A 26829-nucleotide genomic window follows, 5' to 3' on the forward strand; every position below is an offset into this window, starting at 1 on the left:
CAACTATATTAGCAGGGATTTAATAATATATATCCTTTTCTTTTTCTTTTTTTAATACCTGGACTGAGAGGTATGTTTTGTTTTATTTATTTTTTGCGTGAATTTTTGTTTTAGTCTATTGAGTTGTCGCCACAAAGGGTTATTGCTGTGATGATAATACCAAAGTATGTGGTGTATTTAAAGGAAATCTGATGGCTGGTCTTCTAAATATGATGGATGCCTGGCTGTCCCTCGTTTTAATACCGAGTCACTGAACCACAAGAAGTAACAGCCGGAGTAAAGTCAGATCTCTTTCTTTGCCAAGAAGATTTTTTTTTTTACTTATTTGTATACACTGACAGATGAGTGCACATAAAGGAACCTATATATCAGCCACATCTATTCACCTTATTACCATGTTGAACACCTGGATATTAGGTGTTTAAGGCCTGTATACGCAATCAGAAAATCGCACATAAAACACCGCTTTCAAAGCTTTAGTATGATAATCTGATTGTTGGTACACAGCTTTCGAGAGCCAATCACGACAATTCATTCAAAATTATCCGATGGGGCAAGCACAAAAAAATGTTCTCGTACTATACCAGATCGTACAATTTTTGTTTAATCAGTACAGTTGTCGTCTGAAATTATAATACAAATACAGTACAATACAATACATCACTTCCGAATTTTTATTCTGTCGTACGAGAATTTTTTTATCTTCAGTAAAATCTTAATTTTCTATGAGATTAGCATGGGAAAAAAAAGAGAACGATTATTCGTCCAATATTCTCCATTGTGTGTACCAGGCTTTAATCTGACCAAAGAATGGATTAAAATTCGGCTCAGTGGGGACTGACCAAATTTTGACCTACGGTATGTGTGGGCACCAAGTCCATTGTTGGATTGAGCTTTGTCGAACGGGAATGTTGGAAAACTTTTAACGATCAGTGGCTGCATCCACTGTCCAGTGTATCATGACAGTGGAGAGTCCTGTTGCCAGAATACAATGTCCCAGTGGGGGAGATTCCTTCATCTGCCTTGCTTGGGTGGATGGAGGAAACTGCTTGTTTTCCCATTATGGCCAGCTTTAGTCTACCCAAAACTGATATTCTAATATTGGAGTAGGACCACCTTATGGCTTCTCATATATCTCAGCCGGTCTGAAGACAAGATCTCTGCCCAGAGTTTCCAGCTCGGCCTCCTACTTTACCAGGGGTTGTCTCCTGTTGTGGACTTTACCTGCATCCTATACTATGGGGATTACATAGTCAAGTCAGCCGGTGATTCTGAAGATTTTAGAGGAGTGGGATCCAAGACAAACTTCTGAATTGTGCAGGGATCGCTAAGAGATGAGGGTGCTGGTTGTAATCCTTGACTCTGACCTCTCTTTTAGCCCCCACATCCAATCACTGGCTACATCTTGCCGCCTTAACCTCCGCAATATTTCCAGAATTTATGCCTTCCTGGCTAACGACACCACAAAACTACTTGTTCACTCCTTGGTTATTTCCCACCTTGACTACTGCAACTCCCTCCTCAATGACCTACCATTGCATAGACGACCCCCCCTTCAGTCTATTATGAATGCTGCTGCTAGACTAAAACATCTTAGCATTTCAGAAGTAGCACTACTGTTAGTGCTCAATAAAGATTTATTAGAAGAAGCAACCGTGTTGCCGGAATTTTTTTCAATTTTGATTTTCATGGGCCAAGCCTGAACACCGATATTCAGCTCATCACTCTTCAATTTTGCAGTAGAGCTTGGGTGAGTTTTTGTCTATATAAAACATCTTACTAACCGATCCGTGACTGCTGCTCGCTGCCAATCGCTTCACTGACTTCCCCTACCCCACCGTCTAAATTTCAAAATACTAACCATAACATACAAAGCCATTCACAGCATCGACCCTCCGCTACTTGACCAACCCTCATCTGCAGATATCACCCAAATCATCCTCTCCGCCCCTCCCAGGACCTCCTGCTCTCTATCTCCCTTATTACCTCCTCCCATGCTCGCCTCCAGGAATCCTCCAGAGCCTCTCCCATCCTCTGGAACTCCCTGCCCCATTATGTCTGGTTATCTCCTACCCTGCCTGCCTTTAGGCGAGCCTTGAAAACTCACTTATTCGGGGAAGCCTATCCCACCTCCACCTAAGAACTCTACCCAAGTCACCTCCATCAGATCATCCCCTGCCTGCAACTGTTACCTTTTATACCACCTCCCCCTCCCTTTTAGATTGTAAGTTCCATGAGCAGGACCCTTCTATTCCTTCTGTATTGTAATTGTACTGTCCCCCTTTATATTGTAAAGCGCTACGTAAATTGTTGGCACTATATAAATCCTGTATAGTAATAATAATTTAGGGCCCATTCACACAGGCGTACTATAGCGTAGTACACTGTCTGCATTGCGTGCACCCGCAGAGCTGACAGATTGGGAGCAGTGGCTGTGTCCATGCAGCCATTGTGTCCCAATTGTCAACAATGGGACTTTTTGCAGGGGGATACATAGAACACTTGCACATCCCTGTGCAAGCAAACATGGTCCTCTCATGGGCAAACCCATAAGTACGCCGGTGTGAATGAGGCCTTACTTTTTTGTAATCTCTTGTTGTGCATTAATATTAAGGCATCCCATTGATTATAAGTGGGCTGCCAACACTGCAAAGGATCAAAAAAAAGCAGAAGCTTCCAAGGGAGGATTGAATCTGGTTGTTGATACAGGAAGCACAGAGAGAGGAAAAGGAGGGGGAGGGGAATTACGTAGCACAAACTCCTGGAAATACTCCCGACTGACGCTGTGTGGAGCTGTGCCTGTCTATTCTGCAAGGAATTACACACAAATCAGATTAAGGTCAGTAGGTTTGCACTTACAGACTTTAACACAGTTTTTAATAGCTCACTAAATGTTTTCACTTGTTGCATAGAATTTCTCATAACAAAATTTCAGTTTTGCAAAAATGGTGATGATTTTTTCTTTCATTAAATTTCTCTTTTAATCTGCAGCCTGTTATAATTGTTTTTATATTGCCATAATGTTTTTTTTTTCTTTTTTTCTCAATAGTTTTTATTAAAATAAAAGAACATAGGGTACAAAATTAGTTGGGGCTTTTTTTTTTCTTAATAGTTTTTAAATTTTTTTATTATTATTACATTTCTCTTTTAATCTGCAGCCTGTTATATTTTTTTTTCTATTGCCATAATGTTTTTTCTTTTTTTTTTTTTCTTTTTTTTTCTCAATAGCTTTTGTTACAATAAAAGAACATAGGGTACATAATTAGATTGGGGCTTTTTTTCTCAATAGTTTTAAATGTTTTTTTTTTTATTATTATTAAATTTCTCTTTTAATCTGCAGCCTGTTATCATTTTTTTTAATATTCCCATAATGTTTTTTCTTTTTTTTTCTCAATAGTTTTTATTAAAATAAAAGAACATAGGGTACAAAATTCAATTGGGGCTTTTTTTTCTCAATAGTTGAAATGGTTTTTTTTTTTTTAATTAAATTTCTCTTTTAATCTGTAGCCTGTTATAATTTTTTCTTATATTGCCATAATGTTTTTTTTCTTTTTTTCTTTTTTTTTTCCCTCAATAGTTTTTATTAAAATAAAAGAACATAGGGTACAAAATTCAATTGGGGCTTTTTTTCTCAATAGTTGAAATGTTTTTTTTTTTTTTAATTAAATTTCTCTTTTAAACTGTAGCCTGTTATACTTTTTTCTTATATTGCCATAATGTTTTTTTCTTTTTTTTTTCCCTCAATAGTTTTTATTAAAATAAAAGAACATAGGGTACAAAATTAGATTGGGGCTTTTTTTTTTTCTCAGTTTTTAAATGTTTTTTTCTTTTGTGTAACCATGATATTCTGTGGACGAAACATCACAGAAGTCTCTTCCCCTTGCTTGTGTAATTTGCTCACTGTTTTTCCCAAAAGCCAGGAGAGGTAAACCTCTGCCCATTAGTAGCACTGTTCTTCAGTTTCCTGGGGTGTCCCTTTCATCTTTGGTCAGACACTTGCCAGGGGTGCTACACAACAAGACACATAGTGGGGGGAAGGCAGTGTTTGATCACAGCACTGATGATCATCTTCTGATCATTATAAAACAACCCACTTATCACTTGCTGTTAGCTATCAAGCTGTTGTAGTATCTTCCCCCTTACTTGAGTTTGACCAATCTCTATAATTCAACTAAGTTTGTTTTCTTTTGAACTTATTTGTTCATTTAAAATTTTGTGTCCTTGAGGGCCTTTTCATTTTGTAGTATTTCAATTGTTGTAGTATTTACAGATCTGAAGCGGGCAGTAATCTGCCATGAAGTTTGCAAAAATTCTTGCAAGTTGCAATGTACACTATTATGTCAAAAGTATTGTGACGCCTGCCTTTACACATACATTAATTTTAATGGCATCCCAGTCTTAGTCCATAGGGTTCAATATTGAGTTGGCCCACCCTTTGCAGCTATAACAGTTTCAACTCTTCTGGGAAGGTTCTCCACAAGGTTTAGGAGTGTGTCTATGGGAATGTTTGACCATTCTTCCAGAAGCTCATTTGTGAGGTCAGGCACTGATGTTGGATGAGAAGGCCTGGCTCGCAGTCTCCGCTCTAATTTATTCCAAAGGTGTTCTATCGGGTTAAAGTCAGGACTCTGTGCAGGCCAGTCAAATTTCTACACCCCAAATTCGCTCATCCATGTCTTTATGGACCTTGCTTTGTGCACTGGTGCTGCAATTTGTGCAGCACAGTGGTGTAGTGATTAGCACTCTCGCTTAGCAGTAAAAAGGGTCGCTGGTTCGAATCCCAACCATGGTACTACCTGCCTGGAGTTTGCATGTTCTCCCTGTGCCTGCGTGGGTTTCCTCCGGGTACTCTGGTTTCCTCCCACACTCCAAAGACATGCTGGTAGGTTAATTGGCTTCTGTTCAAAATTGGCACTAGTATATGATTGTGAGTTGGGGACCTTGGATTGTGGGCTCCTTGAGGGTAGGGACTGATGTGGGTGTACGATGTATGTGCGGAGTGCTGCGTGAATTAGCGCCACTATATGGGTACCTTAAATAAAAATAGGGATGATTGTAGACACGCACCCACACTCAGGTTGAACTGGATGGACTGGTGTCTTTATTCAACCTTACTAACTATGTAACTATGTAATTGCATGCATTTTTCCAAAATGTCTTACATGGTTACATAGTAGGTGAGGTCGAAAAAAGACACAAGTCCATCCTATGTGTGTGATTATATGTCAGTATTACATTATATATTCCTGTATGTTGCGGTTGTTCAGGTGCTTATCTAAAAGTTTCTTGAAACTATTGATGCTCCCCGCTGAGACCACCGCCTGTAGAAGGGAATTCCACATCCTTGCCGCTCTTACAGTAAAGAACCCTTTAAGGTTAAACCTCTTTTCTTCTAATTTTGGTACGCTGACGCCTTAAGACAGGGGTAGGCAACATCGGCCCTCCAGCTGTAGTGAAACTACAAGTCCCATGAGACATTGCAAGACCCTGACAGTCACAGGCATGACTCCTAGAGGCAGAGGCATGATGGGATTTGTAGTTTCACCACAGCTGGAGGGCCGAGGGTTGCCTACCCCTGCCCTAAGAGTTCCCTTCACTGGAACTAAGGGGCCAAGCACAACCCCTGAAAAGCAACCCCCACACCATAATCCCCCCTCCACCAAATGATTTAGACCAGTGCACAAAGCAAGGACCATAAAGACATGGATGAGCGAGTTTGGAGTGGAGGAACTTGACTGGCCTGCACAAAGTCCTGACCTCAAACCTGATAGAACACCTTTGGGGTGAATTTGAGCGGAGACTGCGAGCCAGGCCTCCAGCTTTACTCCTTTACAATGCCATCTCAATTGGAGCAAAACACTGCACTGCCCAGAAATGTGTTGGTCATGTGTAGGGGCTAAAGAGCTTGGGTCCTGTCAATGCAAAAGTAGGTCATACATCTGCCATACATCGTCTATATCAGTGCCTGACCTCACAAATGCACTTCTGGAAGAATGGTCAAACATTCCCATAGACACACTCCTAAACCTTGTGGACAGCCTTCCCAGAAGAGTTGAAGCTGTTATAGCTGCAAAGGGTGGACCAACTCAATATTGAACCCTATGGACTTAGACCCCATACACACTATTAGATTTTCTGCAGACTTTTGTCTTCAGATTCACCAAAACCATATAATGTGAGGTCAAACCTTAAGAGTTTCAATTTGTATGCAATCAGGCAGGCCCTTGCACTACATGGTCTTGGTAAATCTGAAGACAAAATTCTGCCGAAAATCTAATTTGTGTGTATGGGGCCTAAGACTGGGATGCCATCAGTAAAGGCCAGTGGAAATTTTTTTGGGTGAGGGGCGACAAACAGTATGCCAACTAGCTCCAACCCCACCCCCCAGTCGGTAGCACTTACCCCTTCACTGGTGGCTTTACCTGCTCAGCGGCAGCAGCCTCCCATTCACCTACTCTCCACGGGTCATCACAGCGGCGGCCCCCCTCCTTGGTGGCCAATGGGGTGTCTTCCTTTTTTGGCCAACTGGAAAATGGTTCTCACACCCGCTTCTAAATTGGCCGGATTGAGGACAGCAAATTGTCGTTCGTTGTTGTAACACACCTGGGTGGGATCGGAGCGCATTCTCTGCGGCCTGAGTCCACCCTATTTTGAAGTCTAATCAGGTGCTTCAAAAAAATCCCCTGCCAGAAAGGGTCCGGACGCATAAATAGGGGATGGCCGCAGCAGCCGTGCATAGATTCATGCTATGCATGAATCCATCCATTGCATATAGGGGGTGGCGTGGAGAGAGGGGATGGCACCCCTAATGGATGGGCTGCCACTGCATGCCATTAAAGTTCATGTGCGTGTAAAGGCAGGTGTCCCAATACTTTTGACAATATGGTGGACCTGTGGAATGGTTTTTTATTTGTTTGTTTTGTTTTTTTTTAGCAGAATTGGCAGTAGAGGAATGTGCTAATGGTGGCAAGGTCTTGTGCCCCGTTATTTTTTGTTTGAGTCACCTTTGATGCCCTTAGGTTTCTTTTAATGCAAAAATACAGCGCAGTGTGCTGCACATAATCCATTCCCACTGGGCTTTGAAAATTATCAACATGTTTTTGTGAAAGTACAGGTCACCTGCTCTCCGGGAAGCATCCATCTCCCTCACTAATGATAGCCTAGCTGTAAAAGAGCGATAGATTTAGCTTAAGTGGCAAGTGCATGCATCTTGCTTCGTCTTTGTATCATAGTAACCGGCATATTGGAATAGGCTTGTTGGGTATCTGTAACTGACAAAGACAATGGATAGGGATGGATAGATGAATTAAAGCTGAGTTGCATGCAAATATCAGAAAATACCACTTATCAATTAGGAATTCATTAAAGGGCAATAGTAGTTTCATTATTTTTTTTTTTTTTAAGTACGTGTAGAAAGCTCAGGCAAAAGCAAAATAAAATCTGAAATGTAAAAAACATATTTATGGTAGAAGAAAATCTATGGGGTTGATTTACTAAAGGCAAATAGATTGTGCACTTTGCAAAAAGCAGTTGCCCCAAAGCTTAGTAAATGAGCAGACTTCTGTCATCCATCCAATCATGTGCAAGCAGAAATGCTGTTTTTTTTTTTAATTTTCTTTGCATATGATTGGGTATTATTTGCAAAGTGAATCTTTACCTCGCTTTTTTTTTTAATTTTGCGCTTTTTCAATAAAAATGTGTAAATATATGTTAATATATATGTGTAAAAATATTCACTAATGAAGCAAACAAAAAAAAGTTTTAATTGTTTATCGTTTATAAAAAAAAAAAAGCAGAAAAATAATAATTAAATGGAGGAGAATAGGGAGTGAATTAAGGTTGATTAGAGTAAATTAAGGGGTTAAACAGAGGAACATTGGCTCATCCCTTTGATCTGCAGATGAAGAAACAGAAAGATACTAAAAGAAACAATGTTTCTTTTTTTATTTTAGCGTTTCAGGCTGAGCAATGTTTGTAAAAAACATTGCCAGGTGCTTTTTATTTTTTTGATGGCTTCAATTAGGCCCCTTTCACACTGGGGCGGTTTGCAGGCGTTATTGCGCTAAAAATACCACCTGCAAACCGCCCCTAAACAGCCTCCGCTGTTTGTTCAGTGTGAAAGCCCGAGGGCTTTCACACTGAAGCGGTGCGCTGGCAGGACGGTGAAAAAAGTCCTGCAAACCGCTTCTTTGGAGCGGTGTATTCACCGCTCCTGCCCATTGAAATCAATGGGACAGTGCGGCTATACCGCGGCAATACTGTGGCTATAGCCGCGCTGTACGAGTGATTTTAACCCTTTTTCGGCCGCCAGTGGGGGTAAAAACCGCACCGCTAGTGGCCGAATACCGCTGCAAGAACGACGGTACAGCAGCGCTAAAAATAGCGCTGTTGTACCACCGACGCCCCCACCGCCCCAGTGTGAAAGGGGCCTTACCAGACTTCTTTAACACGTCAGCTGTCAACAGAGGGGACCCACTGACAGCTCAAAGAATGGAGCTTGAAAGTATGGGTTTCAGGTATCGGTGCATTTGCAGGAGTACCGATATTTGTGAAAATACTCGGTATTGATACCGATACCGGTATCGGTCCAACCCTAGTGATGTGCAATGCTGATGGCAGCCAGGGACCATGCATTTTTTATGCCTAGGCTTTAAGACATGTAAGGGGGCTAATCATGTAGTTTTTTTTTTTTGTTTTTTTTTGTTTTTTTTTTATTGTACTCTTTTATGTAAAATACCATGCATTGACAATGCTGGCATGTGCCCTGTTGATTCATATGAACTGTGTGCATCTAGAAAAAAGAAGGGTTAAGCTGAACAGGGTGTGATGCTCATCCATAGTTCATAGAGGTGGTATATGACACAGAATGTTGCAGACCTGCAGTAGTGAATAGTGGTACCCCACCCCTGTCTGTGCAGCTTGGCTGGAGGGGGGAGGAATCAAAAGACTGGCTGGATAGAATTACTGGGCGGTCCACTGCAAGGATAGTTTTTGTGCAATTCCCAGAGTTCAGCTTTGGGGCTGATTCACATTAGAACACAGTGCAGGAAAAGGTGCAATACATACGTCTTTCCTGCACTGCACACAAACACGCTGCCCTTCATTATTAATGGCACCTCAAATACATCTCTTAAAACGCAGTACTGTGCGGTTTGGTGCAGCGCAGTTTGCAACAATAATGTCTGCAATACTTTTTCCTTGTTCTGGTATGTTTGGCAGCTCATTGAAGTGAATGGCATGTCAAAACCAGAACACGCGTGTTCTGGCGTTAACCGGGCCTTAACCACTTCGGAAGATTTACCCCCCCTTCATAACCAGGCCATTAATTGCAATACGGCACTGTGTTAATTTAATTGACAATTGCGCGTTCATGCAACGCTGTACCCAAATTAGATTTATGATATTTCTTTTCCCTCCCACAAATAGAGCTTTCTTTTTGGGGGTATTTGATCACCTCTGCGGTTTTTATTTTATGCGCTATAAAGACCGACAATTCTGAAAAGAAAAAAAAAAACAATATTTGTTACTTTCTGTTAAACATTTCTTCATAAATTTAGGCCAATATGTATTCTGCTACATGTTTTTGGTTAAAATAAAAATAAAAAATCCCAGTAAGTGTATTTTGATTGGTTTGCACAAAAGTTATAGCGTGTACAAACTATGGTGTATATATACTGGAATTTTCCTTTTTCTTTTCTTTTTTTGTTATACTAGTAATGGCGGTGATTGGCAACTTTTAATGGGACTGCGACAATCTGACCCTAACTGACACTTTGTGAGAACCAGTGACACCAAAACAGTGATCAGTGCTAAAAATATGCACTGTCACTGTACTAATGACACTGGCTGAGAAGGGATTAAACATCTAGGACAATCAAAGGGTTAAATGTGTGCCTAACCAGTGTTTTTGTGTACTATGTGTGCTGTTATTACTAAGGGATATGGTGGTTTTTATTACCTGCTTTGCAGAGAAAGAAAATCCATCACATCCCCACTGTCAGGACGGAGCTCTGCATTGTTTACATATGCAGAGCTCCGTCTAGCCTCTCTCCTCGATGATCAGCGGGTGCTGGCAGGCATCCATTGGCCGGCATATAAACAGAAAAGTCAGTTCTACTACCCCATACCTCACATAGATAGCAGAGCTCCCAGGTGCTCGATCTACAGTCGCTGGCTGAGTAGAATAATGTTGAAAAAAAAAAGATCTGCACTCCAGTTGCTCTTAAAATTTCTTCATTTTATTACATAGTAGGGGTGCAATGGATCAAAAAACTCACGGTTCAGATCGTTCCTCGGATCAGAGTCAAGGATCGGATCATTTTTCAGATCAGCAATATCCACATCTCCCCCCACTGTAATATACACATCTCACCCACTGTAATATACACATCTCCCCCACTGTAATATCCACATCTCCCCACACTGTAATATACACATCTCACCCACTGTAATATACACATCTCCCCCACTGTAATATCCACATCTCCCCCCCACTGTAATATCCACATCTCCCCCCACTGTAATATCCACATCTCCCCCCCACTGTAATATCCACATCTCCCCCCACTGTAATATCCACATCTCCCCCCCACTGTAATATCCACATCTCCCCCCACTGTAATATACACATCTCCCCCCACTGTAATATTCACATCTCCCCCCACTGTAATATCCACATCTCCCCACTAATATCCACATCTCCCCACTAATATCCACATCTCCCCCCACTGTAATATCCACATCTCCCCCCACTGTAATATACACATCTCCCCCCACTGTAATATCCACATCTCCCCACTAATATCCACATCTCCCCCCCACTGTAATATACACATCTCACCCACTGTAATATCCACATCTCCCCCACTGTAATATCCACATCTCCCCCCCACTGTAATATACACATCTCACCCACTGTAATATCCACATCTCCCCCACTGTAATATCCACATCTCCCCCCCACTGTAATATACACATCTCCCCCACTGTAATATCCACATCTCCCCCCCACTGTAATATCCACATCTCCCCCCACTGTAATATCCACATCTCCCCCCACTGTAATATCCACATCTCCCCCCACTGTAATATCCACATCTCCCCCCACTGTAATATCCACATCTCCCCCACTGTAATATCCACATCTCCCCCCACTGTAATATCCACATCTCCCCCCACTGTAATATCCACATCTCCCCCACTGTAATATCCACATCTCCCCCACTGTAATATCCACATCTCCCCCCACTGTAATATCCACATCTCCCCCCACTGTAATATCCACATCTCCCCCACTGTAATATCCACATCTCCCCCACTGTAATATCCACATCATCTCCCCCCACTGTAATATCCACATCATCTCCCCCCACTGTAATATCCACATCTCCCCCACTGTAATATCCACATCTCCCCCCACTGTAATATCCACATCTCCCCCCACTGTAATATCCACATCTCCCCCCACTGTAATATCCACATCTCCCCCACTGTAATATCCACATCTCCCCCACTGTAATATACACATCTCCCCCACTGTAATATCCACATCTCCCCCACTGTAATATCCACATCTCCCCCACTGTAATATCCACATCTCCCCCCACTGTAATATCCACATCTCCCCCACTGTAATATCCACATCTCCCCCCACTGTAATATCCACATCTCCCCCCACTGTAATATCCACATCTCCCCCACTGTAATATCCACATCTCCCCACTAATATCCACATCTCCCCCCCACTGTAATATACACATCTCACCCACTGTAATATACACATCTCACCCACTGTAATATCCACATCTCCCCCACTGTAATATCCACATCTCCCCCCCACTGTAATATACACATCTCACCCCCACTGTAATATCCACATCTCCCCCACTGTAATATCCACATCTCCCCCCCACTGTAATATCCACATCTCCCCCACTGTAATATCCACATCTCCCCCCCACTGTAATATACACATCTCACCCACTGTAATATCCACATCTCCCCCACTGTAATATCCACATCTCCCCCCACTGTAATATCCACATCTCCCCCCACTGTAATATCCACATCTCCCCCCACTGTAATATCCACATCTCCCCCACTGTAATATCCACATCTCCCCCCACTGTAATATCCACATCTCCCCCCACTGTAATATCCACATCTCCCCCCACTGTAATATCCACATCTCCCCCCACTGTAATATCCACATCTCCCCCACTGTAATATCCACATCTCCCCCACTGTAATATCCACATCTCCCCCCACTGTAATATCCACATCTCCCCCCACTGTAATATCCACATCTCCCCCCACTGTAATATCCACATCTCCCCCACTGTAATATCCACATCTCCCCCACTGTAATATACACATCTCCCCCACTGTAATATCCACATCTCCCCCACTGTAATATCCACATCTCCCCCACTGTAATATCCACATCTCCCCCCACTGTAATATCCACATCTCCCCCCACTGTAATATCCACATCTCCCCCACTGTAATATCCACATCTCCCCACTAATATCCACATCTCCCCCCCACTGTAATATCCACATCTCCCCCCACTGTAATATCCACATCTCCCCCACTGTAATATCCACATCTCCCCCACTGTAATATCCACATCTCCCCACTAATATCCACATCTCCCCCCCACTGTAATATACACATCTCACCCACTGTAATATCCACATCTCCCCCACTAATATCCACATCTCCCCCACTAATATCCACATCTCCCCCACTGTAATATACACATCTCACCCACTGTAATATCCACATCTCCCCACTGTAATATCCACATCTCCCCCCACTGTAATATTCACATCTCCCCACTAATATCCACATCTCCCCCCACTGTAATATCCACATCTCCCCCACTGTAATATTCACATCTCCCCCACTAATATCCACATCTCCCCCACTGTAATATCCACATCTCCCCCCACTGTAATAACTAACGTCTCCCCACATCTCCTGACTTGTAATAGGCACATCACCTCCAACGATTGTCTGCTTGCTTGCAGTTGAGGCGGGTGATGATGACGTCAGCACGCAGCTCACCTAAGCCGCCGCCAGGTGTACCAAGATGGCCACCGCTCCGGAGCTAGGCCTAAGCCATGGTCTTTCCTAAGGCCGAGGCAGCGGAGCGCGTGGTGTGCCGATCCGAACAGATTGACCCATTCGGATCACGGATCGGTGATGATCCGTTGCACCCCTATTAAATAGCCACAGTGAACAAGCACATATTAAGTCAGTTGACGCGTTTCAGCCTATAAGGCCTTAGTCATAACCATCCATTGGACGGCACCTGCTGATCGGCTGCCGCTGTGACTAATCACAGCAGAAGCAGTGTGCATGCGTGTCCACCTACCAGGAAATGCATAATTACATATATGTGATTCTGGATTAAACGGTCATCCTGTAGTATTACATTTGTTATGGAGTGGTTGGGAAGTGGTTAAAGGCCTCCTAAGGGAATAAGAAGGCCGCCATTGTCACTGACCCAGAACGCTTGAAGTCGGAGTAAAGTCAGGACTGGTGATTTGCATACCCAATCCTGCTCAACAAGCATTCTCAGAGGGATTAGCAATGGCAGCGTGTGTGTATGTGTGTGTATATATATATATATATATATATATATATATATATATATATATATATATATATATATATATATATATATATATATATATATATATATACATATATACATATATACACAGTCATGGCCGAAGTTGTTGGCACCCCAGAAATTTTTTCAGAAAATCAAGTATTGCAGTAACACATGTTTTGCTATATACGTTTATTCCCTTTGTGTATATTGAAACAAAACAAAAGAAGGGAGGAAAAAAAGCAAATTGGACATAATGTCACACAAAACTCCAAAAATGGGTTGGTCAAAATTCTTGGCACCCTTAACTTAATATTTGGTTGCACACCCTTTGGAAAAATTAACTGAAATCAGTCACTTCCTATAACCATCAATAAGCTTCTTACACCTTTCACCCGGAATTTTGGACTACTCTTTCTTTGCAAACTGCTCCAGGTTTGTCTTATTGGAAGGGCGCCTTTTCCCAACAGCAATTTTAATATCTCTCCACAGGTGTTCAATGGGATTTAGATCTGGACTCATTGCTGGCCACTTTAGAACTCTCCAAAGTGCTTTTCTGGGTGCTTTTTGACGTATGTTTGGGGTCATTGTCCTGCTGGAAGACCCAAGATCTCGGCCGCAAATCCAGCATTCTGACACTGGGCTCTACAGTGCGACCCAAAATCCTTTGGTAATCCTCAGATTTCATGATGCCTTGCACACATTCAAGGCACCCAGTGCCAGAGGCAACAAAACAACCCCAAAACACCATTGAACCTCCACCATATTTCACTGTAGGTACTGTGTTCTTTTCTTTGTAGGCCTCATTCCGTTTTCGGTAAACAGTAGAATGATATGCTTTACCAAAAAGCTCTATCTTGGTCTCATCTGTCCACAAGACGTTTTCCCAGAAGGATTTTGGCTTACTCAAGTACATTTTTGGCAAACTGTAGTCTTGCTTTTTTAGGTCTCTGTCTCAGCAGTGGGGTCCTCCTGGGTCTCCTGCCATAGCGTTTCATTTCATTTAAATGTCGATGGATAGTTCGCGCTGACACTGATGCTCCCTGAGCCTTCAGGACAGCTTGAATTTCTTTGGAACTTGTTTGGGGCTGCTTATCCACCATCCGGACTATCCTGCGTTGCAGCCTTTCATCAATTTTTCTCTTCTGTCCACGCCCAGAGAGATTAGCTAGAGTGCCATGGGTTGCAAACTTCTTGATAATGTTGCGCACTGTGGACAAAGGCAAATCTAGATCTCTGGAGATGGACTTGTAACCTTGAGATTGTTGATATTTTTCCACAATTTTAGTTCTCAAGTCGTCAGACAGTTCTCTTCTCCTCTTTCTGTTGTCCATGCTTAGTGTGGCATACACAGACCCACAATGCAAAGACTAAGTGAACTTCTCTCCTTTTTATCTGCTTTCAGGTGTGATTTGTATATTGCCCACACCTGTTACTTGCCCCAGGTGAGTTTAAGGGCCCTCTCACACTGGGGTGGGGGCGGCGTCGGCGGTAAAGCGGTTTTACACACACACCCCACCCCCGCTAGCGGCCGAGAAAGGGTTAAAAACCACCGCAAAGTGCCTCCGGCGGTATAGCCGCGCTGTCACATTGATTTCAATGGGAAGGAGCAGTATACACTCTGCTCCTTCACTGCTCCAAAGATGCTGCTAGCAGGACTTTTTTTCCCATCCTGCTAGCGGGGCTTTCACACTGGAATCAAAGCAGCGGCACTTTCGGGTCGGTTTGCAGGCGCTATTATTAGCGCAATAGCGCCTGCAAACCGCCCCAGTGTGAAAGGGCCCTTAGGGAGCATCACATGCTTGAAACAATCTTATTTATCCACAATTTTGAAAGGGTGCCAAAAATTTTGACCAGCCCATTTTTGGAGTTTTGTGTGACATTATGTCCAATTTGCTTTTTTTCCTCCCTTTTTTTGTTTTGTTCCAAGACACACAAGGGGAATAAACATGTGTATAGCAAAACGTGTTACTGCAATACTTTTCTGTGAGAAATACTTGATTTTCTGGAAAAATTTCTGGGGTGCCAACAATTTTGGCCATGACTGTGTGTGTGTGTATATATATGTGTGTGTGTGTATGTATGTGTGTGTGTGTGTGTGTGTGTGTGTATATATATATATATATATGTATGTATGTGTGTGTGTGTGTATATATATATATATATATATATATATATATATATATATATATATATATATATATATATATATATATATATATATTATAATATGCACCATTCTCTCTGCTCACATTGATACAAACAGAAATATCAGTTTTGGATGGACAAATCCTTTAAAAACCTTCAAGGGTAGTGTGTTGTTTTTAGCATAAGGATTATTGCGAGTTATATTCCTGTTTTTATCATTTGTGTTGTCAGTTTGTAGACTTTGATTCCTGGATGGGTGGTGAGGATTCAGCACTCCCTTACCACCTATCAACACGAAGAGTGATAAGGAACTCTCTTTTATGGACATGTGAAGAATGTGACTGGTAGAGTTGTATGAGTCAGCCGTGTGTATACATCGGACTATAGTGCACCTGTAACCGTCTCCTCTTCCTCCTAGAATGTACCAACCGGCCCCAACAATAAACCCAAGCTGCCAGTGGTTATAGCTCAGTGTGGAGAGATGTAATTGCAGGTGAGTACTGGAATATTTACACCCTAACAAAGAACATCTCTTTTTTGCTCTCTTTTGGTCTGTTAAATATACAATGCATTGAAAAAGTATTCATACCCCTTGAAATTTCCCACATTTTGTCATCTTACAACCAAATGCGTAAATGTATTTTATTGGGATTTTATGTGATAGAGTCCAGAGATATGCAATTAGCGGACCTCCAGCTGTTGCAAAACTACAAGTCCCATCATGCCTCTGCCTCTGGGTGTCATGCTTGTGGCTGTCAGAGTCTTGCTGTGCCTCATGGGACTTGTAGTTCTGCAACAGCTGGAGGTCCGCTAATTGCATATCCATAAGATAGACCAACACAAAGTGGCACATAATTGTGAAGAGGAAGGAAAATGATAAATGGCTTTCAAATTTTTTTACAAATAAATATGTGAAAAGTGTGGCGTGCATTTGTATTCTGCCCCCTTTACTCTGATACCCCTAGCTAAAATCTAGTGGAACCAATTACCTTCAGATGTCTCCTAATTAGTAAAGTCCACCTGTGTGTAATTTAATCTCAGTATAAATGCAGCTGTTCTGTGAAGCCCTCAGAGGTTTGCTAGTGAGCTAACGGCATCATGAAGGCCAAGGAACACACCAGACAGGTCAGGGATAAGGTTGTGGAGATGTTTAAAGCAGGGTTAGGTTATAAAAAAGAATCCCAAGCTCTGAACATCTCATGGAGCACTGTTCAATCCATCATCTGAAAATGGAAAGAGTATGGTACAACTGCAAACCTACCAAGACATGGCCATCCACCTAAACTGACAGGCCGGGCAAGGAGAGCATTAATCAGAGAAGCAGCCAAGAGGCCCATGGTAACTCTGGAGGAGCTGCAGAGATCCACAGCTCAGGTGGGAGAATCTGTCCACAGGACAACTATTAGTCATGCACTCCACAAATCTGGCCTTTATGGAAGAGTGGCAAGAAGAAAACCATTGTTGAAAGAAAGTCATAAGAAGTCTTGTTTGCAGTTTGCGAGAAGCCATGTGGGGGACACAGCAAATATATGGAAGAAGGTGCTCTGGTCAGATGATTTAACTTTTTGGCCTAAAAGCAAAACGCTATGTGTGGTGGAAAACTAACACTGCACATCACCCTGAACACACCATCCCCACCGTGAAACATGGTGGTGGCAGCATCATGTTGTGGGGAAGCTTTTCTTCAGCAGGGACAGGGAAGCTGGTCAGAGTTGATGGGAAGATGGATGGAGCCAAATACAGGGCAATCTTAGAAGAAAACCTGTTAGAGTCTGCAAAAGACTTGAGACTGGGGCGGAGGTTCACCTTCCAGCAGGACAACGACCCTAAACATACAGCCAGAGCTACAATGGAATGGTTTAGATCAAAGCATATTCATGTGTTAGAATGTCCCAGTCAAAGTCCAGACCTAAATCCAATTGAGAAACTGTGGCAAAATCGCTGTTCACAGACGCTCTCCATCCAATCTGACAGAACTTGAGCTATTTTGCATAGAAGAATGGGCAAACCTTTCACTCTCTAAATGTGCAAAGCTGGTAGAGACATCCCCAAAAAGACTTGCAGCTGTAATTGCAGAGAAAGGGGGTTCTACAAAGTATTGACTCCGGGGGGCTGAATACAAATGTACCCCACACTTTTCACATATTTATTTGTAAAAAAAATTTGAAAAACATTTATCATTTTCCTTCCATTTCATAATTATGTGCCACTTTGTGTTGGTCTATCACATATAATCCCAATAAAATACATTCATTTTTTTGGTTCTAACATGACAAAAATGTGGAAAATTTCAGTTGGTTTGAATACTTTTCAAGGCACTGTACCATTAAAAACGTAGTATAGGTGTTTTTTATAAGTGCAAAAATGCCTGCTGATCCTGCCAGAAAGCTTGTGAACTTACTGTGTTCTTATAACATTGCACTCTTGGACTACAGAACACCTCCTCTCCTCATTTCCATAATATAGGAGGAAGAGGCGTTCTGTATTCTTGACACCCCTTCTTTCCTAGGGTGACAACACTGCTTCTCCATAAATACAGAACGGTGATGTCACCTAGGACAGGAAAGGCGTTACTGTCAGGATTACTAGCAGCTAAATAAAAAGGTAAAAGTAGAGGTGCATCGAAATCTCGGCAGTCAAAACATATCAGCCAAAAATGGCGTTATCTACATTTTACAGATAAGAGAAAAAGGAGCCAATAATGGCACTGAAAACGCATGTGATTTTGCCACGATTTTACTGTGCTTATGGTGTGTTATAGGTCATGTGACTCAAAATCTGTAGCAAAAAGCATGGTTGCGTTATTCATGCGTTCTTGTTCCGTTTTCAATGCATTTCAATAGGGAGGTGCCTTTATTGTGCGTTTTTTTTTTTTTTTTACCACTTCAATACAGGGCATTTTCACCCCCTTCCTGCCCAGGCCAATTTTCAGCTTTCAGCGCTGTCACACTTTGAATGAAAATTGCGCGGTCATGGGTCGTTGTACTGAAATTTTAAATTTTGTTCGTTTTTTTTTCCCCACAAATAGAGCTTTCTTTTGGTGGTATTTGATTTCACTTCTGTGTTTTTTTATTTTTTGCGCTATGAACAAAAAAAGAGCGTTAATTTTTTAAAAAACACAATATTTATTCATTTTTGCTATTATAAATTTCCCATTTTTAAAAAAAAAAAAACAATTTTTTTTCTCAGTTTAGGCCGATATGTATTCTTCTACATATTTTTGGTAAAAAAAAAAATCCCAATAAGCGTTTATTGATTGGTTTGCGCAAAAGTTATAGTGTCTACAAAATAGGGGATAGATTTGTCATTTTTAATTTTTTTAATTTTTTTACTACTAACGGCGGCGATCTGCGATTTTTATCTTGACTTTGACATTGCGGCGGACAGATCGGCCACTTTTGAGATTATTTTGGGACCATTTACATTTATAAAGCGATCGGTGCTATAAAAAAATGCGCTGATTACTGTATAAATGTGACTGGCGGGGAAGGGGTTAACACTAGGGGGCACTGCAGGGGTTAAATGTGTGTCCTAGGGAGTGACTCTAACTGTGGGGGGAGGGGACTGATGAGGGGAGGAGACCGATCGGTGTACCTCTGTACAATGAACATACGATCAGTTCTCCTCTCCCCTGTCAGGACATGAATCTGTGTGTTTACATACACAGATCCACGTCCCTGCTCTGTGATGAGCAATCGAGTGTGCCCAGGGGACATCGCGGCCGCCGGGCACGCGCATGGGGTCCCCAGTGATGCGGCGAGCGCGCGCTCTCCACAATGCCGGGAAGCCGAGGACGTCATATGACGCCCACCCGGAGGGAGGAACGGTTCCTGCCGCCGTCATTTTACACTACAGCGGTAGGGAACTGGTTAACTGACCAAAAATGCAGCAAGCAGGATTTTTTAACACCACAACAGATACGCAACGGACCAGTGTGAAGACACTACATAGAATTTAAAGGGATGCATTTTTCTTGAGCTTTTCTTGCTCTAAAGGTGCCAATAATGGCCGACAGTACATTCATATTCATTTAAATATATATTAGTTAAAAAGTCGAATATAATACAATTGTATATAAAAAAATATATATTTTTTTAAAAACTGTCAGTTTCGGATTTCGGCCAAGTGCATCCTGCATTTTCGGTTTCAGCACCAAAATTTTCCATTCGGTGCAGCTCTAGGTAAAAGCCTTACAAAAGATCAGCCACCCGATCTATGGATTGGTATGCTGCACTATATACAATTTTTGTTCTTGGATTTAGATACATTTTAAGGGTTCTGCTTTGTTATACTAGCAGCTGCCCCCCCCCCTCATAAGCCTTTAATAAGCATCACTCCCAGGCCAGCAGTAGATGGACAGATTTCTCACCAGAAGTGGCAGTCAGCAAGACATCTGCCAGCCCTCTGACCCACCACAGTATTAAAGCCGAAGTTTAATCTGCTTATACTTTGCCTTCTCCGGATCTTCTTCCCCACCCCCCTCAACACCATGCTAATAACATTTTTAAATAAGATCTTTCTGTCTTTATTACATACTTTTCTTTACACCCAGTGATATCATCACTGGGTCAGTTTGCTTCTCTATGCAACACAGGCAAACCGTGATTGGTGGGGAGGAGCTGGCAAGCTGCTGTACATGGCTTCCCGAAAACATCACAGCCTCAGTACTTCTCTATGGAACCCTCAGTCCTGATGCAAGCAGTGGACTGGATCTTGGGAAGAGTTGTGGAGATATTAACCACTTGCCGACCAGCCACCGCAGCTTTAGTGCGGCACAATGGCACGGCTGGGCGAATCGACGTTACGTAACGTCGCTTCGCCCTGTGGCCACTAGGGGTGCGTGCACGCCCGCTGCTCACCCCCCCGGAGCCGACCGCCGGGCTCCCACGATCGCTCGTGACACACCGAGAACCGGGATCTGTGTGTGTAAACACACAGATCCCGGGTTCTCTGAGGGGAGAAGAGACTGATCATACAAAGTATGAACAGCGATCTGTCGTCTCCTCTAGACAGTCCCATCCCCCTTTCAGTTAGAACACAGAGAGGGAACACAGTTAACCCCTTGATCGCCCCCCTAGTGTTAACCCCTTCCCTGCCAGTGACATTGTTACAGTAATCAGTGCATTTTTATAGCACTGATCGCTGTATAAATGCCAATGGTCCCAAAAATGTGTCCGATGTCGCAGTCCCGATAAAAAAAAAATTGCAGAGCGCTGCCATTACTAGTAAAAAAAAATATATATATATTTAATAAAAATGCTATAAATCTATTCCCTATTTTGTAGACACTATAACTTTTGCGCAAACCAGTCAATATACGCTTATTGTGATTTTTATTACCAAAAATATGTAGAAGAATACATATCGGTCTGAATTGAGAAAAAAATAGCTTTTTTAAAAAAAAAAAAAAAAACTGGGGATATTTATTATAGCAAAAAGTACAAAATATTGTTTTTTTTTTTTGTTCACAATTGTCGTTTTTTTTTTTTTTTGGTTATGGCGCAAAAAATAAAAACCGCAGAGGTGATCAAATACCACCAAAAGAAAGCTCTATTTGTGGGGGAAAAAAGGACATCAATTTTGTTTGGGTGCAACGCCACACGACTGAGCACTTGTCAGTTAAAGCAACGCCGTGCCGAATCGCAAAAAATGTCCCAGTCATTCAGCAGCCAAATCTTCCAGGGCTGAAGCGGTTAATATACTTTGATGGGTGAATGTCAGTCTCAGAGGCACACTGTCCTAGGTAAAGCCCATGTGTGATGCTGAGCCTCCATTATAGAAAGAACTGAAATCTAGTGAGTGAAAAGGGCTAGATGGTGCTGGACCGATGGGCTATATCTGACTTACTGGAGCTTCTAATGCACACTGTGAGAAGCTTACAGTGTGCAGTGAAATCAGCGTAAGTAATTGCAGTACCTGAGTGGAGCATGTACACATGTGCAAGACTGAAGGGAAGGCTGGAGGTCAGCTTTAACATGGTTATAAAGCCTAAACGTGTTTTACCTTAATGTATTCCTTGCATTAAAGGGATTGTAAAGTCTCATGGTTTTTCACCTTAATGCATTATATGCATTAAGGTGAAATACCTTCGATTTTGCAGCTGCCCACAGAGCACCCCCTTTTTCTTACTTGAGCCCATCCATTCCAGTGACGTGCACGGGCCCAGCAGTTCCAGCCGCTGTCTCTGACCTCATTGGATAGATTAATAGCAGTGGGAGCCATTGGCTGCCGCTCCTGTCACCCAAATCCAGTGACACAGCAGGGGGCCGAGTCCCGCTGTCTGTGTCAGTGGACGCAGCAGTGGAACTCGGGAGCGTGCCCGCACGGGTGCCCCCATGGAAAGCTTGCTCTCCATGGAGGGCTCCCGATGAAGGGGGGAGCCAGGAGTGCTGGCGGGGCACCCCAGAAGAGGCGGATCGGGGCTGCTCTGTGCAAAATCCTTGCACAGAGCAGGTAAGTATAACATGTTTATTTTTATCAAAAAAAAATGTGAACCTTTACAACCCCTTTAAGGTAAAAATGTTTAGGCATCAGCATGCCCCCTCTCCCCCCACTGAGCCTTGATTCGATCCAGAGGTGACCCATCTGGCCATTGGCTCCTATTCCTGTCAATCAAAGCCAGTGACGAGGGAGTCCCACTGTCTGTGTCTATAGAGGCAGGCAGTGGGGTTCAGGAGCAGGCCTGCATGAGTACCCCATAGGAAGCGGCTTCATATGGAGGAACTAGCTGGAGAGAGGGAGCCAGGGGAGCCTGAGAAGAGGACGTTCGGGGCCGCTCTGTTCAATTCCATTGTACAAAGCAGGTAAGTATAAACCTGTTTGTTAAAAAAAAAATTGCATTTACAATCACTTTAACTTGAAGAAAGTTTTGCTAAAAACAACCCTTTGACCTCTCCTAGCAATTTTGTTCTTACTGAACAATGCATGAATTACTGCATCAATTAGGTGTGGCATGGAGGTGATCAGCCTGTGGCACTGCTGAGGTGTTCTGGAAGCCCAGGTGTCCTTGATAGTGGCCTTCAGCTCGTCTGCATTGTTGGGTCTGGTGTCTCTCATCTTCCTCTTGACAATACCCCACAGATTCTCTATGGGGTTTAGTTCAGGTGAGTTTGCTGGCCGCAGTCAGTGATGATTTGGGGAGCCATGCCATCTGCTGGTGTTGGTTCACTGTGTTTTATCAAGTCCAAAGTCAGTGCAGCCCTCTACCAGGAAATTCTAGAGCACTTAATGCTTCCCTCTGCTGACCAGCTTTATGGAGGTGCTGATTTCATTTTCCAGCAGTACTTGTCACCCGCCCACACTGCCAAAAGTTACCGATGCCTGGTTTAAAGTGGTTGTAAACCCACTAAAAAATTATTAAAAAAACCCTGCAAGACAAAGGCATAATGTGCTAGTGTGCATCACATACTAGCTCATTATGAAATACTCACCTTAGGTCGAAGCCCCCGCTGCGGTCCCCATACACCTTCTCCAGCTGGCGAGATCACTCCCAGAGTTATTTCTGGGTATCGCGGGCTCGGGCGCTGTGATTGGTCGGAGCCGCGATGACGTCACTCCTGGGCATGCGCGCAGGAGCCGCCGGTAACCGCACGCAGCTGAAGCAATGGCACTGTTGCTTCAGTGCGCATGTGCCGATGACGTCGGCACATGCTGATACAGGGGACATCTCCTAAACCTGCATGGTTTAGGAGATATCCAGGGTAGCTACAGGTAAGCCTCATTATAGGCTTACCTGTAGTGAAAAGTGGATTGTAAGGGTTTACAACCACTTTAATAATTATGCTATCACTGTGCTTGATTGGCCGGAAAACTCGCCTGACCTAAACCCCATAGAGAATCTGTGGGGTATTGTCAAGAGAAAGATGGGACACCAGACCCAACAATGCAGATGAGCTGAAGGCCGCTATAAAAGCAACCTGGGCTTCCATAACACCTCAGCAGTTCCACAGACTGATCACCTCCATGTTACACCGCATGGATGCAGCAATTCATGCAAAAGGAGCCCCAACCAAGTATTGAGTACATACTATACTGTACATGGACAGACTTTTCGGTAAGCCAACATTTCTGTATAAAAAATCTTTTTTATTGGTCCTATGTTATATTCTAATTTTCTTAGATACTGAATTTTGGGTTATCACTAGCTGTAAGCCATAATCATCAAAATTATAAGAAATCCTTGAAATATACCACTCTGTGTGTAACATATCTATATAAAATATATGAGTTTCACTTTTTAAATTGAATTACTGAAATTAATACATTTTTTGATGATATTCTAATTTTATGAGATGCACCTTTATGTAAGATGTCAGAAGTGCAGTTGGGTGACGAGGATGTGGCGTAATATGAGGACAATTGATGGGGACAAATGCATTACACCCCTCCTAGACCATACATAAATAAAGAGCCCATTCGCAGAAGGGCACACTGCCCCACAACACAATGCATGAAGCAGACCATTCGAAATAAATGGAACCACAAGACATAAATATGTGCAAGCTGCATTTCCGCATGTTTGTAAATCATGTGTATATATATATATATATATATATATATATATATATATATATATATATATATATATATATATATATATACAGGTGCAGGGAGGGTACCCCAATGGAATTTTTATAGCTGCCCAGAGTTCAACTTTAAACCTTCCAGTTGTGATTGTAACTTGTTACTAAAGCCCTCATTAGCTGTGCATTATACATACTGATGAAATGTGGTTATACATCACCTGGAGGTGCGGTTACTGGCTCGCTTTATTAAAATGATTCATGTTCTGTCACAAGCCTCATTGCAGCAATTTATTCACCATGTCATTTCATTTTCCAGATATCCTTCACCAGGTTTTCCACATACCACCTTTGCAGAAAGATGGAGAGAGCCGGTGTGCGTTCACATGTATGATGCCATTGTACATAATGGGGTCCTATTTTCTGCAGAGACGTTGTAAATTGGACTACAGATTAAGGAGCAGGACCCAGTGGACTGTTTGAAATGAGCGTTCTAGGTAAGGAAACCTGTATTGAGAGAAATACTCTAGCTGCCCTCTTGCTGAAAATGCTAGTTGCCTGGCAGTCTCAATACCTTCTGCTATAAAAGCAAAGAAGAATGTGCAGGGAAAGACGCAGCTTAAAAAAAGGCAAAAAGTCAACAACCTGTTTGCGTTTGATGCCTTCTAAGTCGCCGACCAGGATAGGCATGGAGCCTGTAAAAATCAGAATTCTGACTCTGACAGAAATCAGATCTATCATTCTTGATCAGTGACTCAGAAAGCAGTGAAACCAGTGGCCTGGTATAACAGCCAGACATCTAGCATTTTCAGAAGCAGCATTCGGCATTGTTGGTCTGCCATAGTTTCTCAGTGCAGGTTTCCTCTCCTGACAAATGGAATTTTCTTGACAACATGTGACACTTTTTTTTTTTACATTTTATTTTCTAATAAAATAAAAAATAAAAAAATGCTAGCTGTGTGTTACTAAAAGATCTGTGTAATGCAACAGTACAGTGGATGTGTATTTTCTTACTCTTTTTATGAATATCATGGCCTCATTCTTGCAGTCTATACAGTGAGAGTTTCCCACACTTCATGTCCCCATGATGCCCATACTAGAAAAGGGGAGTCTGGCTGTCACCAGTACAGGAAAGTACAGACTAAAAGGGGTGCTTGGTGATCATTTTTGGTACCCACTCAGCAACCACCACCACCGAAAGATTGCACTAAGCTGAATAGCTCAGTGCACATAACCGTGTTCTGTAGGCATGCTGAATTAAACGCTGCCCCGGGCCATAAAAGAACCCCACTTTTCCCAAGCGGGAGAGCCATCAGAGTGGTGGAGAAATGTTGCCTAGATTAACAGTTTCTATATACTCTCTTGTATCTGTTTGTGTGAGCACTTAACCACTTAAGGTCCGAGCCTCTTTCTGAGATTTGTTGTTTACAAGTTAAAATAATTTTTTTTTGCTAGAAAATTACTTAGAACCCCCAAACATTATATATTTTTTTTCTAACACCCTAGAGAATAAAATGGCGGTCGTTGCAATACTTTCTGTCGCACAGTATTTGCGCAGTGGTCTTACAAGCGCACTTTTTTTTGGAAAAAATACACTTTTTTGAATTAAAAAATAAGACAACAGTAAAGTTAGCCCAATCTTTTTTTAAATTGTGAAAGATAATGTTACGCCGAGTAAATTGATACCCAACATGTCACGCTTCAAAATTGCGCTCGCTTGTGGAATGGCAACAAACGTTTACCCTTAAAAATATCCATAGGTGATCTTTAAAAAATTCTACAGGTTGCATGTTTTAAATTACAGAGGAGGTCTCTTACTGGAATTATCGCTCTCGCTCTAACGATCACGGCGATAGCTCACGTGTGGTTTGAACATCGTTTTCATATGCGGGCGCTGCTCACGTATACGTTCACTTGCGCACAAGCTCAGCGGGACGTGTCACATTTAAAAATACTTTATTTTTTTTCTTATTTATTTATTTATTTTACCTTTTTACATAGTTACATAGCAGGTGAGGTTGAAAAAAGACACAAGTCCATCAAGTCCAACCTATGTGTGTGATTATGTGTCAGTATTACATTGTATATCCCTGTATGTTGCGGTCATTCAGGTGCTTATCTAATAGTTTCTTGAAGCTATCAATGCTCCCCGCTGAGACCACCGCCTGTGGAAGAGAATTCCACATCCTTGCCGCTCTTACAGTAAAGAACCCTCTACGTAGTTTAAGGTTAAACCTCTTTTCTTCTAATTTTAATGAGTGGCCGCGAGTCTTGTTAAACTCTCTTCTGCGAAAAAGTTTTATTTCTATTGTAGGGTCACCAGTATGGTATTTGTATATTGAAATCATATCCCCTCTCAAGCGTCTCTTCTCCAGAGAGAATAAGTTCAGTGCTCGCAACCTTTCCCCATAACTAATATCCTCCAGACTCTTTATTAGCTTTGTTGCCCTTCTTCGTACTTGCTCCATTTCCAGTACATTCTTCCTGAGAACTGGTGCCCAGAACTGGACAGCATACTCCAGGTGCGGCCGGACCAGAGTC

At 42.4% G+C, this 26829-nt stretch overlaps 1 protein-coding gene across 1 annotated transcript in view; it reads left to right on the plus strand.

Moving 5' to 3' along the window:
• PPIH (peptidylprolyl isomerase H) overlaps positions 1-25242 on the plus strand; it is a 70481-nt gene extending 45239 nt beyond the window's left edge. The window contains exons 9-10 of the mRNA XM_073603373.1: positions 16185-16259; positions 24608-25242. Coding sequence (XP_073459474.1) covers positions 16185-16253 — 69 coding nt within the window. The 3' untranslated portion in view covers positions 16254-16259; positions 24608-25242. The remainder of the gene's footprint in view (positions 1-16184; positions 16260-24607) is intronic.
• The last annotated feature ends 1587 nt before the right edge of the window (positions 25243-26829 follow it).

Source organism: Aquarana catesbeiana, linkage group LG10 (assembly GCF_042186555.1).
Source record: "Aquarana catesbeiana isolate 2022-GZ linkage group LG10, ASM4218655v1, whole genome shotgun sequence".
Classification (NCBI taxonomy): domain Eukaryota; kingdom Metazoa; phylum Chordata; class Amphibia; order Anura; family Ranidae; genus Aquarana; species Aquarana catesbeiana.